The following is a 16437-nucleotide window of genomic DNA, read 5'->3' on the forward strand; positions in this document are numbered from 1 at the left end:
AGGCAGCAGCCGAGACTGAAGTCTAAAGTAGCATCCAGTAGGAAAAGAAATGGGTAAGGAAATCTGGGAGCCAGGCTTGGGGAAGGTAGCTCAGATGGAGAGCAGTGGAATAGTCTTGACCATGATCACCAACACAAGTGTTGACAACATAACAGCAGCCATGCTGATCTGGCCAGAGGTCTGTGTAGCCCAGCATCTTATTTCCAACAGATGCGCCTGGGAAGCCCACAAGAGACTGCCTCTGCTGTATATTCTGGGCATCTGGTATTCAAAGGTAGTTTCCATGTTCAGAGGTGGCATAATTAATAGCCATTAATAAATCTATCCTTCACGAGTCTGTCTAATCTTTAAAAAGCCATCTAACAGTGGCAAGAGCCCCATCTTCTGAAAGTAAATTACATAAATTAGTTCTGTTGTATGAACTTCTACTTTCTTTTGTCTGTCCTGAACCTACTGTCAATCCATTAGGTCACCCCCAAATTCTAAAATTCTGAGACAGAGGAAAAACGTCTGTCTCTCTCTCCACATCCTTTTATAATTTTATAAATCTCTTTGATGTTCCCCTTAGGAGCTTGACTTGATCTGGCTGGGATTATATATGGTACCCTGACCATATTGGTCTGAGAACCAATTGGAACCTGAAATGTCCTGCAAAGTGGCAAAGAAAGAGGGCTTGAGTTGAGCACATGCTAAGTCTTCCAGGCCAACCACATTGCTGGAAACCAACTTGGTCTCCAGATCGGAATACCCTGATTCTAGTCCCATGTGAACTAGAACTGTCCTTTTTCTCCCTTTCTCCCCTGAAAGGTGCAGTCAGCATCCAGTCTTCACATATGAGGAAGGAATACAGAGAGCTTTCTATGTGGTAAGACTTAATGCTTCGTTTTGGTTTGAGAGATGAATGTAACTTGTTTCTTTTCCTCTCTCAGGCCCGAGCTGGAATTATTAGCACTGTAGAGGTTCTAAAAGTCATGGAAGCATTTGTGAATGAGCCCAACTATACCGTGTGGAGCGACCTGAGCTGTAACCTGGGGATTCTCTCGACTCTCTTGTCCCACACAGACTTCTATGAGGAGATCCAGGCATTCATCCGTGATATCTTTTCACCCATAGGAGAAAAGCTGGGCTGGGACCCCAAGCCTGGCGAGGGTATGAAGGTTTCTCTGTGCTTTGTTCTTTCAGTGCTGAATTTTTACCCTGCCCCTTTTGCTGTGGGAGAGTAAACCCCCAGAACATTTAGATATTCAAGAAGCTTACATACATGGATGCCTCATTAGCCGTGAGCTACAGTTATGGGAACTGAAGGAGCAGTAGTGCTGCTTGTCATTGAAGAACTGGTATAGAACAGCGTGTGTTAAGCAAGAGGGATTCTATCTTTGTCTGCTTTGATATTTGACACAGCTATAAATGTTAGAAAACTGCACACACACAAACTTTTGAAAGCCAGTTAAAAGAATGAGAGCCATTATGGAGGAATGGTGTTAGACTGGGGTCAAATCCCAGCTCTGTCATAGACATGGTAGGTGGTGTTGAATCACTACCCATTCATCTCTCATAGCTTAACCATCCTGGCTTTTACAATGGGAATTAAAGTAAAGCAAGGCTGGAAAAATGGTAGCCTTCAAATGTTCCGTCATGTTCATCCGAAGATGATCCATATTGAGTCAGGCTGTAAGTCTCTCCAGAACAGTACAGTGCACTTCAACTGGTAGTAGCTTTCTAGGGTCATAGGCAGAATTCTTTCCAGCCCTGCTACCTAAAATCCTTTCTCCTGGAGATACCAGGGATGGAACGTGAAGCCTTCAGTATGGAAATCATGTGCTCTGCTTCTGAGCTATATCCCCTCTCATCAGTCTTGCTGGGAATTACAGATTTCATGCTGATGCCAAGGAGAATATCTAAGCTCTGTGCAGAGCGGTAACCTAAAATATTGGTGCTGGTATTAAAGAATTTAAACTGCTTAGATATTTTATTATATTAGGTGGTATATAAGTATTAATAAATAAAGAAATCCCCAGTGTTGTACCTGTCAGAATTATTCTGAAGTTGAGTAAGAATTAATGATAGAATAAATCAGGATGCCATGAAAGCTCTGTTGCTGCAGTTTAGGAAAAGGAAGGCATCTTGTAGAATGTTTCACAAAGTCCTGGCTCAAGGCCCAGGGGGGTGAATTGATAACCTTTGGTGCTGTTCAGTTCAGGCTCTATGATTTCACAAATTCAGATACATAAATGCTGTTAATCCTTTTTTAAAAAATTCTTTTTTCCCATTGTTTGTTTTCCATCAGGCCATCTAGATGCGCTTCTGAGGGGTTTAGTTTTGGGCAAGCTAGGAAAAGCTGGCCATAAGGCGACATTAGAAGAAGCTCGGCGCCGGTTTAAGGACCACGTGGAAGGGAAACTGATCCTGCCAGCTGATCTGAGAAGTCCTGTAGGTCACTTTAAGACATCTTGTTCTCTTTTAAAGGACCTGGTTTTTCCCCCCAAGCCCCTTGTATACAAATCCTGTCTTTTATACAGAGTTGAGTAAACCTGTAACTTGCCTGCTTCATGCTCTCTCCTGCTAGTTGACCAGTAAGTTTATTTGAGCAGCTTTCTACCATCCCTTCAGTCAGAGTGGTGAATTCTTCCCTTTAAAGTGTTAAATTCTACAAGCAGAAAAAACTGTTAATTGCATGGGGCACGTTCATATAGTTGCAAAGATTGAAGCTTTTGAGGACGAAATCCAACAGTGAGGATTTGTTAGACCAAGTGGTAGTTAAGTGGGCTTTCCCACACTGGAGGCATTCAAGACGAGGCTGGACAGCCATCTGTCAGGGATGCTCTGACTTGGATTCCTGCAATGAGCAGGGCGTTGGACTTGATGGCCTTGTAGGCCCCTTCCAACCCTACTATTCTATGATTCTATGATTCTAAGTGCTGCTTGAAAGCAGCTTTTTAACTTTGTTTTAAAACAGTCATATTCTCTTTCCAGGTATATGTAACTGTTTTGAAGCACGGTGACAGTTCAACCTTAGACACTATGCTAAAGGTGAGTGTGGTCTCTGTATTTCTGTGCACGTAAACATCTACGGAGAAAATATTTCACCCATAAATGAGCCTGATGTGCCGGGTGGATGTTGTATTAATGAGCGAAAGGGCCATAGGTGCCTTGTGTATTTGCAGTTTTGATAACCTGTGCCTTTTGTTTTCGCTCTCCCATGTGAACAATAGCAGTTGGCCTTAGGAATGCTTACTTTTAAATTCTATTAATTTCTGTGGGAGAGATTTTTAAAAAATACTTAACGGCACAATCTTATGGGGGTAGGCAGCCGCCTCCAAACTCAGAGGCGACCGCCTATCTAATGCAGGGCAGGAGAAGCACGGAGGGGATCGTTCCCTCTGTGCTTCTCCTGCCCTGCATTTTTGGCTAGACAGCCGATTTGAGCTGTCTAGCTGCGGGAAGGCAGAGTGGGGGAGGAGGCTGCTGGACGACACATAGGATGTATCGTACTGGCATTTCCGCCATCCCTGCCCCAGAGCACCCCGTTTTGGCCATTCTGTGCTCCTCTTCCAAGAACAAGGCCGTTCTGCGTTGTCTGCGAGGCAGCCTAGAAGGGGGGGAAGGTCGGTTCTCCGGGAACCAGCCTTGGAGTGCAGGCTCTGAGGTTGGTTCCCAAAAACCTATGGTTGCTGTCTAGCCGCTGACTAGTGGCCATAGGATTGCTCCCTAAACCTCTCCCATTGAAATGAATGGGATTTAAAACCACCCATCCTATGTATGTTGGTGTATATATAAGGGGGTGGGGAATCGTTCTTTGGATTTAGTCCTATTGATATTAAAAATGTGTAAGAGATTACTTCTACAAATTAAATTAAATTAATCCAAGAATGGAGATATCTGAAAAGACTATGAAAGTGCTTCAGTCGGGTGTACAATATCAAATGAAAAAGCTTATGATTACAAATCATAATCGAATGACTATTTTGTTTACCATTCGTTTGAATGATCTCGATTCCTTTCGGGGTCAGGTTGTCATAGAGAAACGCAACTAAGGGCACAATTCTATGCATGTTTAGACAGAGAAAAGGTCTTTGCTGGCTGGAGAATGCTGGGAGTTGTCGACCTTTTCTCTGTCTAAACATGTGCCCTAAAGGAAGCTTTCCAGGGTTCTCTTCCATCCCCTGGAGATTGTGCTTTTGGCTATATTGGCCACTGATTACTGTCACAGCCATTATCAGAGTATTCTCATTAATGCCAGCGGCCATCAAAACCTTCTGTAGCAAGTGATTCCACAGGTTGATTGTGTACTATGAGAGTATCTAAGTCTTAAACCTGCTGCGTTATCAATTCTAGAGGATGCTGCGGAAGTTTTTGTAAGATTTTTTTTTCTTGATTCACATGTGCTATGTGGCAAAACTTTTGAAATCTGTCATGTTCTGCTCTTTCCCCATCACTTTTTTCCAGCTCAAATATTTTATGTAGGCTTGATTTTTTTTTTAATAAACAACCTTCAGTCATTTCAGCATTTATTCATAGCCTGGTGATTTGTCCTCCAGATCATGCCAAGCAGCTTTTCCTTCTACCATCTGCAGTTGTACTAGGTCTTATAGAAGAACTCCATTCCGAGTGGCATGCTACTGGTCATGGGTACACTTCAAAAGAGACCATTCCAGAAGTGCAATGAAAGTTAGATGAAATGCGGGTGATTTCGAAATGACTCCCATTTGACCATTGTGTGATGCTAGGATGCCACCTAGTGGTTCTGTTGCCAGACCAAACCCACATTTACTTGGAAGTGCGGCCTCTGTTTGACCCCCACTAAACTAAGTGGCAAATATTCCTATGTGGATTACCCATTGGCCCTGCTCCCAGAGGCTGAGCAGGTTTGCCAGCATACCACATGTCAGGTTTCTAATTTAACTTCACTGGCTCTAGCTTAGAGCAGAGGATGTCTTCTCATGGTAGGGAAGGAGTCTAATGTCACTCGCTATTTTTTTGTTTGTTTGTTCCTTGCAGCTCCATAAGCAAGCTGATATGCAGGAAGAGAAGAACCGAATAGAGCGTGTGCTTGGCGCAATATCTCAGCCAGAGTTAATACAGAAAGTTCTCACTTTTGCACTTTCAGTGAGTAATCAGCAAAATATTTGGTTGTGTGTATCTGTGCCTAAGCAATTGCAAGAGCATGGAGTATTTTTTTAAATGTCTTAGCCCTTAAACCTACAACGTAAGCTTAGAAACATATAGGCAGAGCTTGGTGACATCTGAGAAACCAGAGGGAGACTGAGCAGTGGTTGGTACTTCAGTTGCCTTGTGTATCTCCTTGGTCATAACCACAGCTAGCAGAAGCAATATAAATTATGCAAAATAAGCCTGATAGGGGATGTGGAGGGGCCAGTGATGGCAAAACTGCAAGACCTGTAGATCATTCAAGGCAGGTTCATAACCACTAGCCTTCTCTGCCCTTGTATTTTTTTCCCCCCACAGTTGGACCACAAATTGGCCACGTGTTCATATTTTCATCTAAAGCCTCAGGAGTTACCAGCTTGTTCCACTAGAGAAAATGCATGTGGTGGGGGAAGCATGTGCTAGTAGCTTACCACTGGCTTAGTTCTGAGAGTGCCCTTTCACCTGTTGGTTGCGTGACTAGCGATAGTGTGGAAGATTGATCAGTGACTGCTGCTACTTTCTTCTGGGTGCTTGAAAGAGATGGGCTGAGTTATTTGATAGTAGAATTTTTAGTCCTCCTGGGCAGAAAAACTGGGGCAGAGTGCCCTTTTCAAAAGAAATATTCTCAGTGCAACACCGTGTGGGATACTTGCGATGTCTCGGCACAGGTTTAAATAACAAAGAAATAGCACTGGAATTATGATGTCAATATTACAGAAGTGAAGTATTTTTTGCTGAAACGGTTGTGAGAATAGGCTGCTGGTGTTAGGAAAAAATAGGCGTGAACAATTCTAAGTGGCCAGTACCAGAATTCTGTGCTGCATGCAGCACAGAGGCAATACAGGATGAAACTGAATGTGACCAACACAGAGCTGCTACCGGAAACAACCATCCAGTATCTTAGTCCCCTTCCTTCCCCTTGTAACGTGTAGCTATGGAAAGCCACGGTGTGATGTCGTCATCGGATTTGTTTCTCTGCCACTGCTTCAGTTTCTCGGCTACTGCTATTGAGAGGGATGAACAGGCGGGGGGAGCTCACATAGTGCTGCTGTGAAATGATCAATTTCTATAACTACATGTTGAAGGGGGAATTTTACATGGATCACCATGTTTGGCATCACCTGCCAGTTCGGCATGTCTTGTTTTGCCCACAGCGTTAATTATTAAAGATCCAGTCTAGCACTAGTAGAATCATTGTCTGTCTTATCACCCCAGCTGGTCTACATTTATTAATGTCCTTTGTGCATCTTGCCCACCCCTGGCTTCTGAAAGTTGAAAAGAATTCTTGACCCCCAAATAGAACCCATTATCCAGACCAGTTATGCTAAACTACTGGGACCCTCCTGCCATGATGCTAAACTCCTGGCTAGCTTCTGTCATTTAGTGCCCCTATGTTGGAAGTTAGATACCACTCAGTGGTTTGGATCTAAACTTGGTCATACATAGAGCAGACACTTTGAAATTAGTGGGATTTAAGATAATCATGATTACCTTATGTCCCACTGATGTCAATGGGTCTGTTCTAAGTAATACTAAGTCTCGATCCAACCCAGTGTATATTTGTACAGCTAAGTATCTGACTAGTTGTCTTAGGGTAGTGATTTTCAAATGCAAAACTAAGGTTTGCTCAATGAGATCAGCAATGGTGGTCAAGCTTCCCTGAATGACAGCGTGCCCAGCACAGAGTACTGACCTTCCTCTGCAGTGCACAATCAGGGAGGAATGTTGGTGTGTAGTGTGCACTCACAGTTCACACTGCAACTGGCATGAATTGTGGATGTGTCCTGGAGCATTCCTCAGGATCCTTTGCAACACAGAGAACCAGAGCCATCAACATAAAATGGATTCCATGAAGCTAGAAAGCCTGAAAACTATTGCCCTAGGACATTTAAACATGCATGATGGTATTGCAACTGCATATAATAGTAGCCTCTCTTGAATGGTTACTTGTGGAACCTATTACGTAGGCTGCTAGGGTTACTGCACCTTATTTCATTTTCAGGAAGAGGTACGTCCCCAGGACACAGTATCTGTCATTGGTGGAGTGGCTGGAGGAAGCAAGCAAGGCAGAAAAGCTGCCTGGAAGTTCGTCAGAGACAACTGGGAGGAGCTCTATAATCGCTACCAGGGGGGCTTCTTAATATCCAGGCTAATAAAGGTGTGCACAAAAAGTCTTGACTGCAGTAATTGAAAACATGTGGTTTTAAAAATTTTCCCCCTCCTGATTTACCATGTGGTGTGTCTTGTTTTTCAGCTATCAGTGGATGGATTTGCAGTTGACAAAATGGCTGCAGAGGTTAAGGTAAGATGGTTTGGTTACTGACCTTGCAAGAGCCTTTGAATTTTAGACACCAGTGAATGGAGTGATATGTCCTTTCTCCCTGCTGTTGGACCATCCTGACTGAGAGGGGAGTAGGAGAGAAGGCAAGTGTGTTTCAGCGCAAGATACCCCAGCGCTCCCGTCCCTGACATGGCATGTTTTTTGGCTAGGCAGTCTATGCACTCTCCAGATGGATTAAACCAAGTGTGCAAACAAGCTCATCAGTGTAAATTGATTTCATCTTGTATAAGATTTGATGGACTAAACCTCTAAGGAACTCGCTGTAGAAAATTGCCATGGTTACAGACTTCTGTCCTGTAAAAAGAGCTGTCAGTTGTAAGCGTACAATCATCTTTTTCAGCTGTAGACGGATTAATCAGCTAGCATATCACAGTGGTATAAGCTGTAGGGTTGGGGTGCTTAGCATCGTTTGAGGCCATACACCAGTGCCACTCAAACGGCCAAGGGAGTTAGTCGCCTTGCTATCCTGCTGTCATGGTGGCTCTCACCAGTCTAGTATACCTGGGCAAAAGTGGGATTTAACCATAACTTTCCCAGATAACACAAATAAATACATATAAGGCAACTTAATTTGGATCCAAAGCAGAGAGAGGTTTAGAAGCAATGGCAATTGGGGATAGGATGGAGAGAAGAGGCTTGGCAGGCCTCACTTGGCTTGTGAAGCTGCATATTGAGTAACCATATTTTATATGTTCAGCATGCACAAGGCTCCAAGGAACACTCATTTTATTTCAGCATAGGCGGGCTTTGCTAGCTCTGTGAAAATAGCCATTTTAAATTTGAATGATAGCTCTTAGAACTGTGGCTACCTAGTTTCAGTTTAAGTTGTTTTTATTTTGTTATTCTCTGGGCATCACCCTGGGCACTTGGATAAATGGAAGGGCAATTTATTGTAAAAACATTCTCTGCATTTATGGATGCAAGCTTAAAAGATACACATGGCATAACACCTGGCTTTCCTGGGTGTATAGGAGATCCTGTCATTGCAGCAACACTGAACAATCAAAATACAGTTTAAGCATATAGTTCCAAAAGTATTCCTAGCTGCCTTAATGGCAGGCATGCTCTATAGGTGGTGTCTTCAGTCACACATATGCCAAGCCTAGCAGACCCTGTTCTTGCAGTCAGGGTCTGACTTTGTCTGTCCCCCCGCCCCGCCAAAAAACACACCTTTGTATGCTGTGGAATAGAGACCCTCTATAGCAGGAGTGATGAACTTGTGGCCCTTCAGATGTTGTTGAATCCCAGCTCCCATCAGCCCCAGCCAGCATAGCCAGTAGTCAGGCCACAGGTTCCCCGCTCCCGCTCAGGATGCCTTCTGATTCAGCCATTTTAAAATGTCAGCAGATGTAGCACTTCCAGTGGACATTGTTTCGTTTCATACAGGCTTTCTTTGAGAGTCACCCAGCACCATCAGCTGAGCGCACTATCCAGCAGTGCTGTGAAAACATCCTGTTGAATGCTGCATGGCTGAAGCGTGATGCTGAAAATGTCCATCAGTACCTCCTGCAGCGCAAAGCCTCACCGGCCTCTGTGTGAACCGGCCCTCACCCACCTCGGACATCCCAACGGCTGTGGCCCAACTGCCTCGGTGCGAGGAGGAGGAGGAGCTGCTGCCAAACAGCTGAATAACACGCCCAGGAAATTGGAGTCTTTTCTCAAACCAATGGGGATTGGACAATGAATGTAGTTAACTGGTTCCTGCTCACACTCCAGAACTAAATTCTATTAAAAATTTATCAACAATTCAGCAAAAACAAAACCTACCACCCTGTAAATATAATAGTAATAAAATAGAGCATAACAAAACTGTGAAACTTCCTTAAGCCTTGTCAGTGGTCAAAATATTTAACACCCTCCCCCTTCCTTACACTTACTGCTGAATGATTTTTTAACCATCCCTCTCCCTTTTTCTAAAAAAAGAAAAAGAAAAGAAAAGCAAGGAAGCCAGAGGTTTCTAGGCAAGCTGAATTCTATGGCAAGTTGAGGGCAGGAATGGGTTAATGCTGAGTGCACCAGAGCATGCTACAAGACAGCAAAAACATGTATGTGTTGTGTGGAATGGTTCAACTATGAAAGACAGCTCAGCATAACCTAGTGCTGAGCTGGGGGTTTGGGGGAGACATCCTGTAATCTTGGTTCATATTTGAAGTCTTGTAAGTATCCTGCCCTTCGCGACCCCTTGTCTCATTATCTTTTGTGGGGGGAGAAATAAAATGTTCTGTCTGTCCCCCCCACCCCACCCCTTCCTTTTGGTTTCATTTACTGATGTCCTTCTAGAGATTACAAAACCTATATGGGAACATCTTTCTCAGCCACACTAAACAAGAAAAGAATTCATTATCTTTCTCCATCCTTCTTTAAATTATACCCTACCACTGCATGCAGATAAAATTTAGTACTGTGACTGGATCCTTCTGGGCCACTGGGCTGGCCCCCTTTATGCATAACACTGTAGTTTGACTGAAAGACTCATCCTGTTTAAAAACCAAAACACTGCCCTAAACACCTTGTGATTGCAGCTTTCCATCCCCCTTTCTTTGGTGATGTTTGGTAATTTGATTCAGAAGCCTTAAAACTTGTACTAGCTGGCATGATGATGAAATTCTAAGTTGTGTGCCATCAGTTGCTTACCAGAGTAGCATGTTCCTGCTAACCAGATTTCAAACCCAACACCACTCCTCCCAAAAACGTTTACAGTTCCCTTTTTTAAAATACCTTTTAAAAAAGGAATTCATACTTGGTGTGGCTTTAACTGTTATTTGAGAAGGTCATCAGATACTAGCTGTCAAACTGCTTCCCTGGAAACACATTTTTGTGCTATTGTTTTAAAAGAAAAACAAAAGGAAAAAATTAAAACAAGTTGGCGTTAATAAAAAAGAAAGTCAATGTGAAACTGAAGAGTCTTGCCTTTGGTGTGTGTATGTTGGCGAAGCTGGAACAAGTTTTTTTTGTACACAGCTTTGGATGTATCACCATGGCTATGAAACACCTTTAATGGGTTGTGGTGTGTGAGGATGAGTTTTCCCCTCATTCTTCATCACAACCTCATCTTTGAAGGTTCTGTTCAAACCCAGAGGGGGCCCCATGCTGAGACAAAGTAAAAGGGCTTCTTCAAGTGACAGGCTTTGGTTCCCTTAAAGGTTGTGTAGTTAGAATGAAACACATCTGACCCATCGAGTGCAACCCACTGGGGCATTCTGCACGAGCCCCACTGAAATAATGCCCTTGTGCAGCTCATACTCATTTCAATTAGGCATGTGCAGGAGAACTCCCCGGAAAGTTGTGCCTCTTGTTAATTAGCAAGTATGTGGGAGGAGGCCATGAGGGTTTTTCCCTTTTTCTTTTGCAGCTCTTGTTCATTTCAGTGAAGCCTGTATTCAGCAGGATATCCCAATTAGGGCTAACCTAACCAATTAGGTTAGATCCAAACCTGCATTAGTTGCACTTAGTTCCCATTCAAATCAATGGGACTTAAGTTAAACCATGACTAACTTGTTCCAGTGGGACCTAAACTCAAATAACTTTTGAGTGGACTCTGTTTGAGTCCAACATCATGTTAACCTGTGTGTATGTGGAGGGGGGTGCCCTTTGGATTTTCCACCTCTGGTACCAAAATGTCTTGAGCCAGCCATACGCAAACCCATGTGGCTGGAAAAGCTGCTTGGAATGTGTTTGGAACAGTTATTTCTCAGTGCAGTGTTCCACGTAGCGAATCTGTTCTGGCTTACTCCCCCCAACCCAACTTGGTTGCTTGTTGAAAGCTGTGCAGTCTTGCCCCACAGAACTGTAGGAGTCAAACTAAGAAAGAATTCGAGGACAGGCATATTTCAAGGGTTATCTTGTTCCTTCTGTGATCTTCATTTTGTCAGTTGGTGTTCCTATGCTGCTGCTGAATGGTACAAGTGGCACTACAGTGACACCTAGTATGGGAAAACCACCATTACAACACAGCCTGTTGAAAGCCCTATCCTGTTGGGGACAGAGCATGCACACATTCCAGTCCATAAAGGAGACATGCAAGGAGGTGGATAACCACATGCTTATTGTGCAATGCACACTCGATACCAAACAAAGCACCTTTATTAGTACAGTGTTATGCTGTAAAGTTGATGTCTACCTAACTAGTTCTAATGTCTTACAGAATAAAGCAGCAGGGAATTAACAGGTGGCACTGTTAAAATATTGATTCCCCTTAATGGGTGAGCCTTTCTGCTTGAGTTGAGGTTTAGGGGCCTTTTGGAGAAGGAAGGGTGGGCTGCCCCAGCACATACTGCAACTCTTGCAGATCCCTAAGGGCTGCAGCACGATTATAGCCCTGCAACATGTGGCATCAGCCTGAGGTGGGCTTTGCAAGAACTCCAGCCAGTTGATTACCTCCTATTCTGTCCTCCCTTGTTCAGCTGCCACTTCCCAATGGTGCAGGACCATGCACATTCTGTGTCAGTTTTCTTAGAACAGCTGTTCTAAAGCTGTAGTGCCATGTTGAAGGATGTGGCATTACACTTTTAATTTATTTAATCCGTTTCTTAGCCCCAATAGTCTTCCCAAAGTGGCTTACAGCATAAAAACAATAAACAAATGTATTATTACAATCAAATTGTACATTAGAACAATCACTCTAAGAAACCTGCAAGTAGTACATGCTGCCCTTAAGCTGCTGGAGGTTAGGGCTCAGGGGCAGCGTATTCTGAAGAAAAAGTACAGGTCCTAAAAAGCACCCCAAATTTGTTTTGGTGAAAGGGCTCTTCAACCTTCCTCATAATAAACAGGCTGGCTGTGACACCTGCTCCCCACCTCCACCCCGATGTGCTGTTTTGTCCCACATTCCTACCTCAGCAGAAACTCCCAACTGGTGTTTTGGATGCTGCTGCCTTGATTTGTGCTTTATGGCCTGGATCCAAGGAAGTGCTGGAGAAGCAGAAGGGAGCATGCATCTTGTGCTTCCAGGTAGATGGTGCACAAGCCTGGACCCCACCCCATAGGAAGCCTTTATAGGTAAGCTCATAAATGTCTACAAGAGGAGAATCCAAATTCTATATAAATGTAAATGTGAAAATGTGCATAAAGTGTGCAAATGTGCATGCTTTCTTCTGGCCATGGGGATAAGCAAGAATCTATGAAGGGCATAAACCACCCACCTGAAGACCTAGGGAAATCATTGGTGCCCACATTTATATTGACCAGTTTACTCTTTGATTCTGATGTTTCACTAGGAGAGTACCCAAAACTTTCAGACTTATCTTTGCAGTCTTAAAGTCTAGAAATGTCACTACCTTTAAAATAAAGTTGCTATGCTTGGGATGTTGAATGCTGTATGCAACACTAAATTCTTCACATACAGTGCAGCTGTCAAATATATACCACCCTGTGATGTGTATACATTATCTCATAGATCAGAAAAGGTGCGCAACCTTTTCAGCCCTGAGGGCCGCATCAGATGCCTCCTGGGGCTCAATGTACGCATGCACGCGCACACACATATTCACATATAACTCACATGCAACATAAAACACACTCAAATCCAACTCCAGCTCAAGAGTGTTTCAGGGGCCTGGCATCTTTGATCAGATAAAGCCAACACTCCTCCAGAAACCTCAGTTCTCAAGCCACCCAGCCATCCAGGATTGCTGGCTCTTAGCCCTTCTCCCTCCTCTAATCCACTCTCTTGCTGAAGGTTCCTGATATCCTACATTCCCCTGGAACTTTTGCCAGAAATACGCAGGAAAAATGCTCTGGGAACAGGTCCTATGTTTTCTGCCATGGGAGCCTTGTTCCTAGAGTGTGCTGCTTAGGATATCTGGAGACACTGTAGGAGTATAGGGCCTCTGGAAGGAATCATACAGCCCGTTCCTAGAGCATTTTTCCTTTATTCTGGAGGGGCCACCAAAGAGGGCTTGGGGGACTGCCTGTGGCCCATGTGTTTTGAACCCCTGCTGTAGAGCACTCATGAGTAGATTGGGGGTAGAGCTGCAATGACCATTGAAAGTGTTTTTGATGCAGGTTTGAGCCCTGATATCTCACTTTAGAAGTTAAGTGGTAAGCACTGAGAATAAGAGACCAAAGTACAGAATTGACATTTTTATGGGCTCTAGATTTGTATCCCCAAAATTACTCCTTCCAACTTCTGTAACTAGAAAACCTGTATGATGGAATTTATTTAATATTTAAAATAAGAATCAACTTGACATTTCCAAAGCGGTTTACAGTGCTATAAAAATACAGCAGAATAAAACATTAAGCCAGCAAAAATGAAACATCAGCAACAAGTCCTGGGCAACCGTAATATCTTCCTGTTCTCTAAAAGACAGCAGTTGTAATCTCCAGGTGAACTTCCCTTGGGAGAGATTCTGCAAGCAGGATGCCACAGCCGAGAAAGCTCTTTTTAATTACCGCTCACCTGTTAGCAGTATCTTGTAGAGAGCCTCAAATGCTGATCTTGATACCCTCACAGGTTGATGACAGGAACATGGCCCTTCAGGTACCCAGTCCCAAGCAGTGTATGGCTTTAAAGGCAAGCTCCATTGCTTTGAATTGAACTCAGAAACGAAGTTGCACAGCATTCTTCCAAAGCAGCTCCACATACAACACATTATGGTAGTTGATTCTGGAAACCATCAGAGTGTGGATTACCATGGCAAGACTGTATGCAAGAGCGGTTGGAGCTGGTACATCAGCTGGTTCAATGCTCTTAATCCCAGTGATACTACTTAGGCCTCTGATGACAAAGCTGGGTCAGTTAATATCCCTAAACTGCACACCTGAACCTTTATGAGGAATGCATCCCTATACAGAACAGGTTGAATACAACCTCCCTGAGCACACGAACCACTTACTGTTAGTACTTCCACCTGAGCTTCAGTGTATTGGCCCTCATCCAGTTCATAACTGATTCCAAGCAATGATTTATCACTTCCCCTGCCTCACCTGAATCTGATGTAAAGGTGGGGGAGAAGTGAGGAAGATTAAGCATGTTGGTGATAGCGAACTCCAAAACCTCCTTTGACCAGAACCAAAAGCTTAATTTAGATATTGAAAAGCATAAAGGATGAGATAAAACCCTGTGGTACCCATTAGCATAAATGTCTAAGGGTCAAGCAGTGGTTCACCTTCTGGAGACGTCCAAATGACAGTGGAACTAGTATAACACTGCATCCCCAAGTCCCAAAACAGATACCATGGTCAATGTCACCAAACAGCAAAGGCCATTGGGTGATTTAGGGGAACTAACAGGCTCAGACTCTTCCTGTCCTCCCCCTATAAGTCATCTATTGGTGTGACCAAGGCAGTTTCTCTACCAAAACTGGATTTGAAGCCAGAATGAAATGGATCTAGGTAATTTTAATCCCAAAGTTCCTGGAGTTGTATGGCAACTACCTGCCCAAGTACCTTGGCTGAGAAGAGGGGATACTGCAGGGGGAGACAACCGGATGTCATCCAGATATTTTGGGCTACAACTCCCATAATCCCGGTCCTTTGTCCATGCTGGCTGGGGCTGATGGGAGTTATAGTCCAAAACATCCAGACAGCACGTTGCCTGGTCCTAGAGGGCTGGCTACTGGCTGGTAGCTTTTACAATCCTCGGGTTGCAGGGAGAGTTTCTTCAGGCATGACCTCACAATTGCCCCCTTCAAGGCAGCCACGCCCACAGCATCTCAGAAGAATGCATTTATTACCCTCTGGACCCAGCATACCAGCCCCCTTCTGCTTGATGTAATAAGCCAAGAGAGGCAAGGGTTGAGCGTGTGTGGTATGCTGCATTCCTCCAAGCACCTGGTCCAAGTCCTCAGGTCACAATAACTGAAATTCATCCCACAACACAGAACTAGACAGTGCTAGTCGAGACACATTTACAAGACGGAACAGCAAAACTAGTAGAGCCAAAACTGAGGTGGATATGAGTGAATTTATCTGTGAAGAGCTTAGCAAACATGTCTCAGTAGGCTTCTCAGGGTTTTCTGAAGTCACCCTGTGCACCAAATTGCTGTGGGCCTCAAACCACTGGAAAAAGCTCTGCTAAGTAGGCCATGCTGCTGGAGAAGTATAGCTTCTTCACCATCATTGCCACGGAGTACGTTTGATAAGTAGCGCTTACCTGTGTTTGGTTGAATTTGTATTGTGATTTCTACATTCATTTATTTATTTATTTATTGCATTTATACCCCGCCTTTCTCCCTCTCGCAAGGAACTCAAGGCGGCTTACATTATCCTCCTCCTCACCGTTGTATCCTCACAACAACAACCCTGTGAGGTAGGTTGGGCTGAGAGTCTGTGACTGGCCCAAAGTCACCCAGTGAGCTTCCATGGCCAAGTGGGGACTAGAACCCGGATCTCCCGGCTCCCATACATAGATAATATTAGTTTTGAGTCGCCTCTCAGCCCAAAAAGACGCCCCCAAGGGAACTTACTGTTTAAAACAATTTTAAAACTTTACAACATCATAATGCAGCAAAATTAAGACATTTTAGCTAGTATTCTCCTTGCAGAAATTGTGGGCAGGAGGTGGGTCAGTGAAGAGGAATGGGCACAATATAGGGCTGGCACATCCATTGATTTTCAAAAAGCTTTCAACTCAGCACTGGTTAGGCCTCATCTGGAGTACTGTGACCAGTTCTGGGCACCGTGCTTTAAGAAGGATGCAGCCAAGCTGGAGAGGGTTCAGAGGAGGGCAACAAAGATGATCAGGGGACTGGGAACAAAGCCCTATGAGGAGAGACTGAAAGAACTGGGCATGTTTAGCCTTGAGAAGAGAATACTGAGGGGAGATATGATAGCGCTCTTCAAGTACTTGAAAGGCTGTCACAGAGAGGAAGGCCAGGATCTCTTCTCGATCAACCCAGAGTGCAGGACACGGAATAATGGGCTCAAGTGTCAGGAAGCCAGATTCCGGCTGAACATCAGGATAAACGTCTTGACTGTTAGAGCAACACAACAATGGAACCAATTAC

General features: G+C 44.1%; 1 protein-coding gene across 2 annotated transcripts in view; it reads left to right on the forward strand.

Annotated features, from left to right (window-relative positions):
- Positions 1-10388, forward strand: part of NPEPPS (aminopeptidase puromycin sensitive) — a 105394-nt gene extending 95006 nt beyond the window's left edge. For both annotated transcript variants that reach the window (XM_084804732.1, XM_084804731.1), the window contains exons 17-23: positions 930-1149; positions 2288-2430; positions 2974-3030; positions 4999-5106; positions 7151-7306; positions 7403-7450; positions 8876-10388. In XM_084804732.1, the coding sequence (XP_084660858.1) occupies positions 930-1149; positions 2288-2430; positions 2974-3030; positions 4999-5106; positions 7151-7306; positions 7403-7450; positions 8876-9028 (885 nt within the window). In that variant the 3' untranslated portion in view covers positions 9029-10388. The remainder of the gene's footprint in view (positions 1-929; positions 1150-2287; positions 2431-2973; positions 3031-4998; positions 5107-7150; positions 7307-7402; positions 7451-8875) is intronic.
- The last annotated feature ends 6049 nt before the right edge of the window (positions 10389-16437 follow it).

This window comes from Heloderma suspectum, chromosome 6 (genome assembly GCF_057233095.1).
Source record: "Heloderma suspectum isolate Gila_16-S chromosome 6, 16-S_ref, whole genome shotgun sequence".
Classification (NCBI taxonomy): Eukaryota; Metazoa; Chordata; class Lepidosauria; order Squamata; family Helodermatidae; genus Heloderma; species Heloderma suspectum.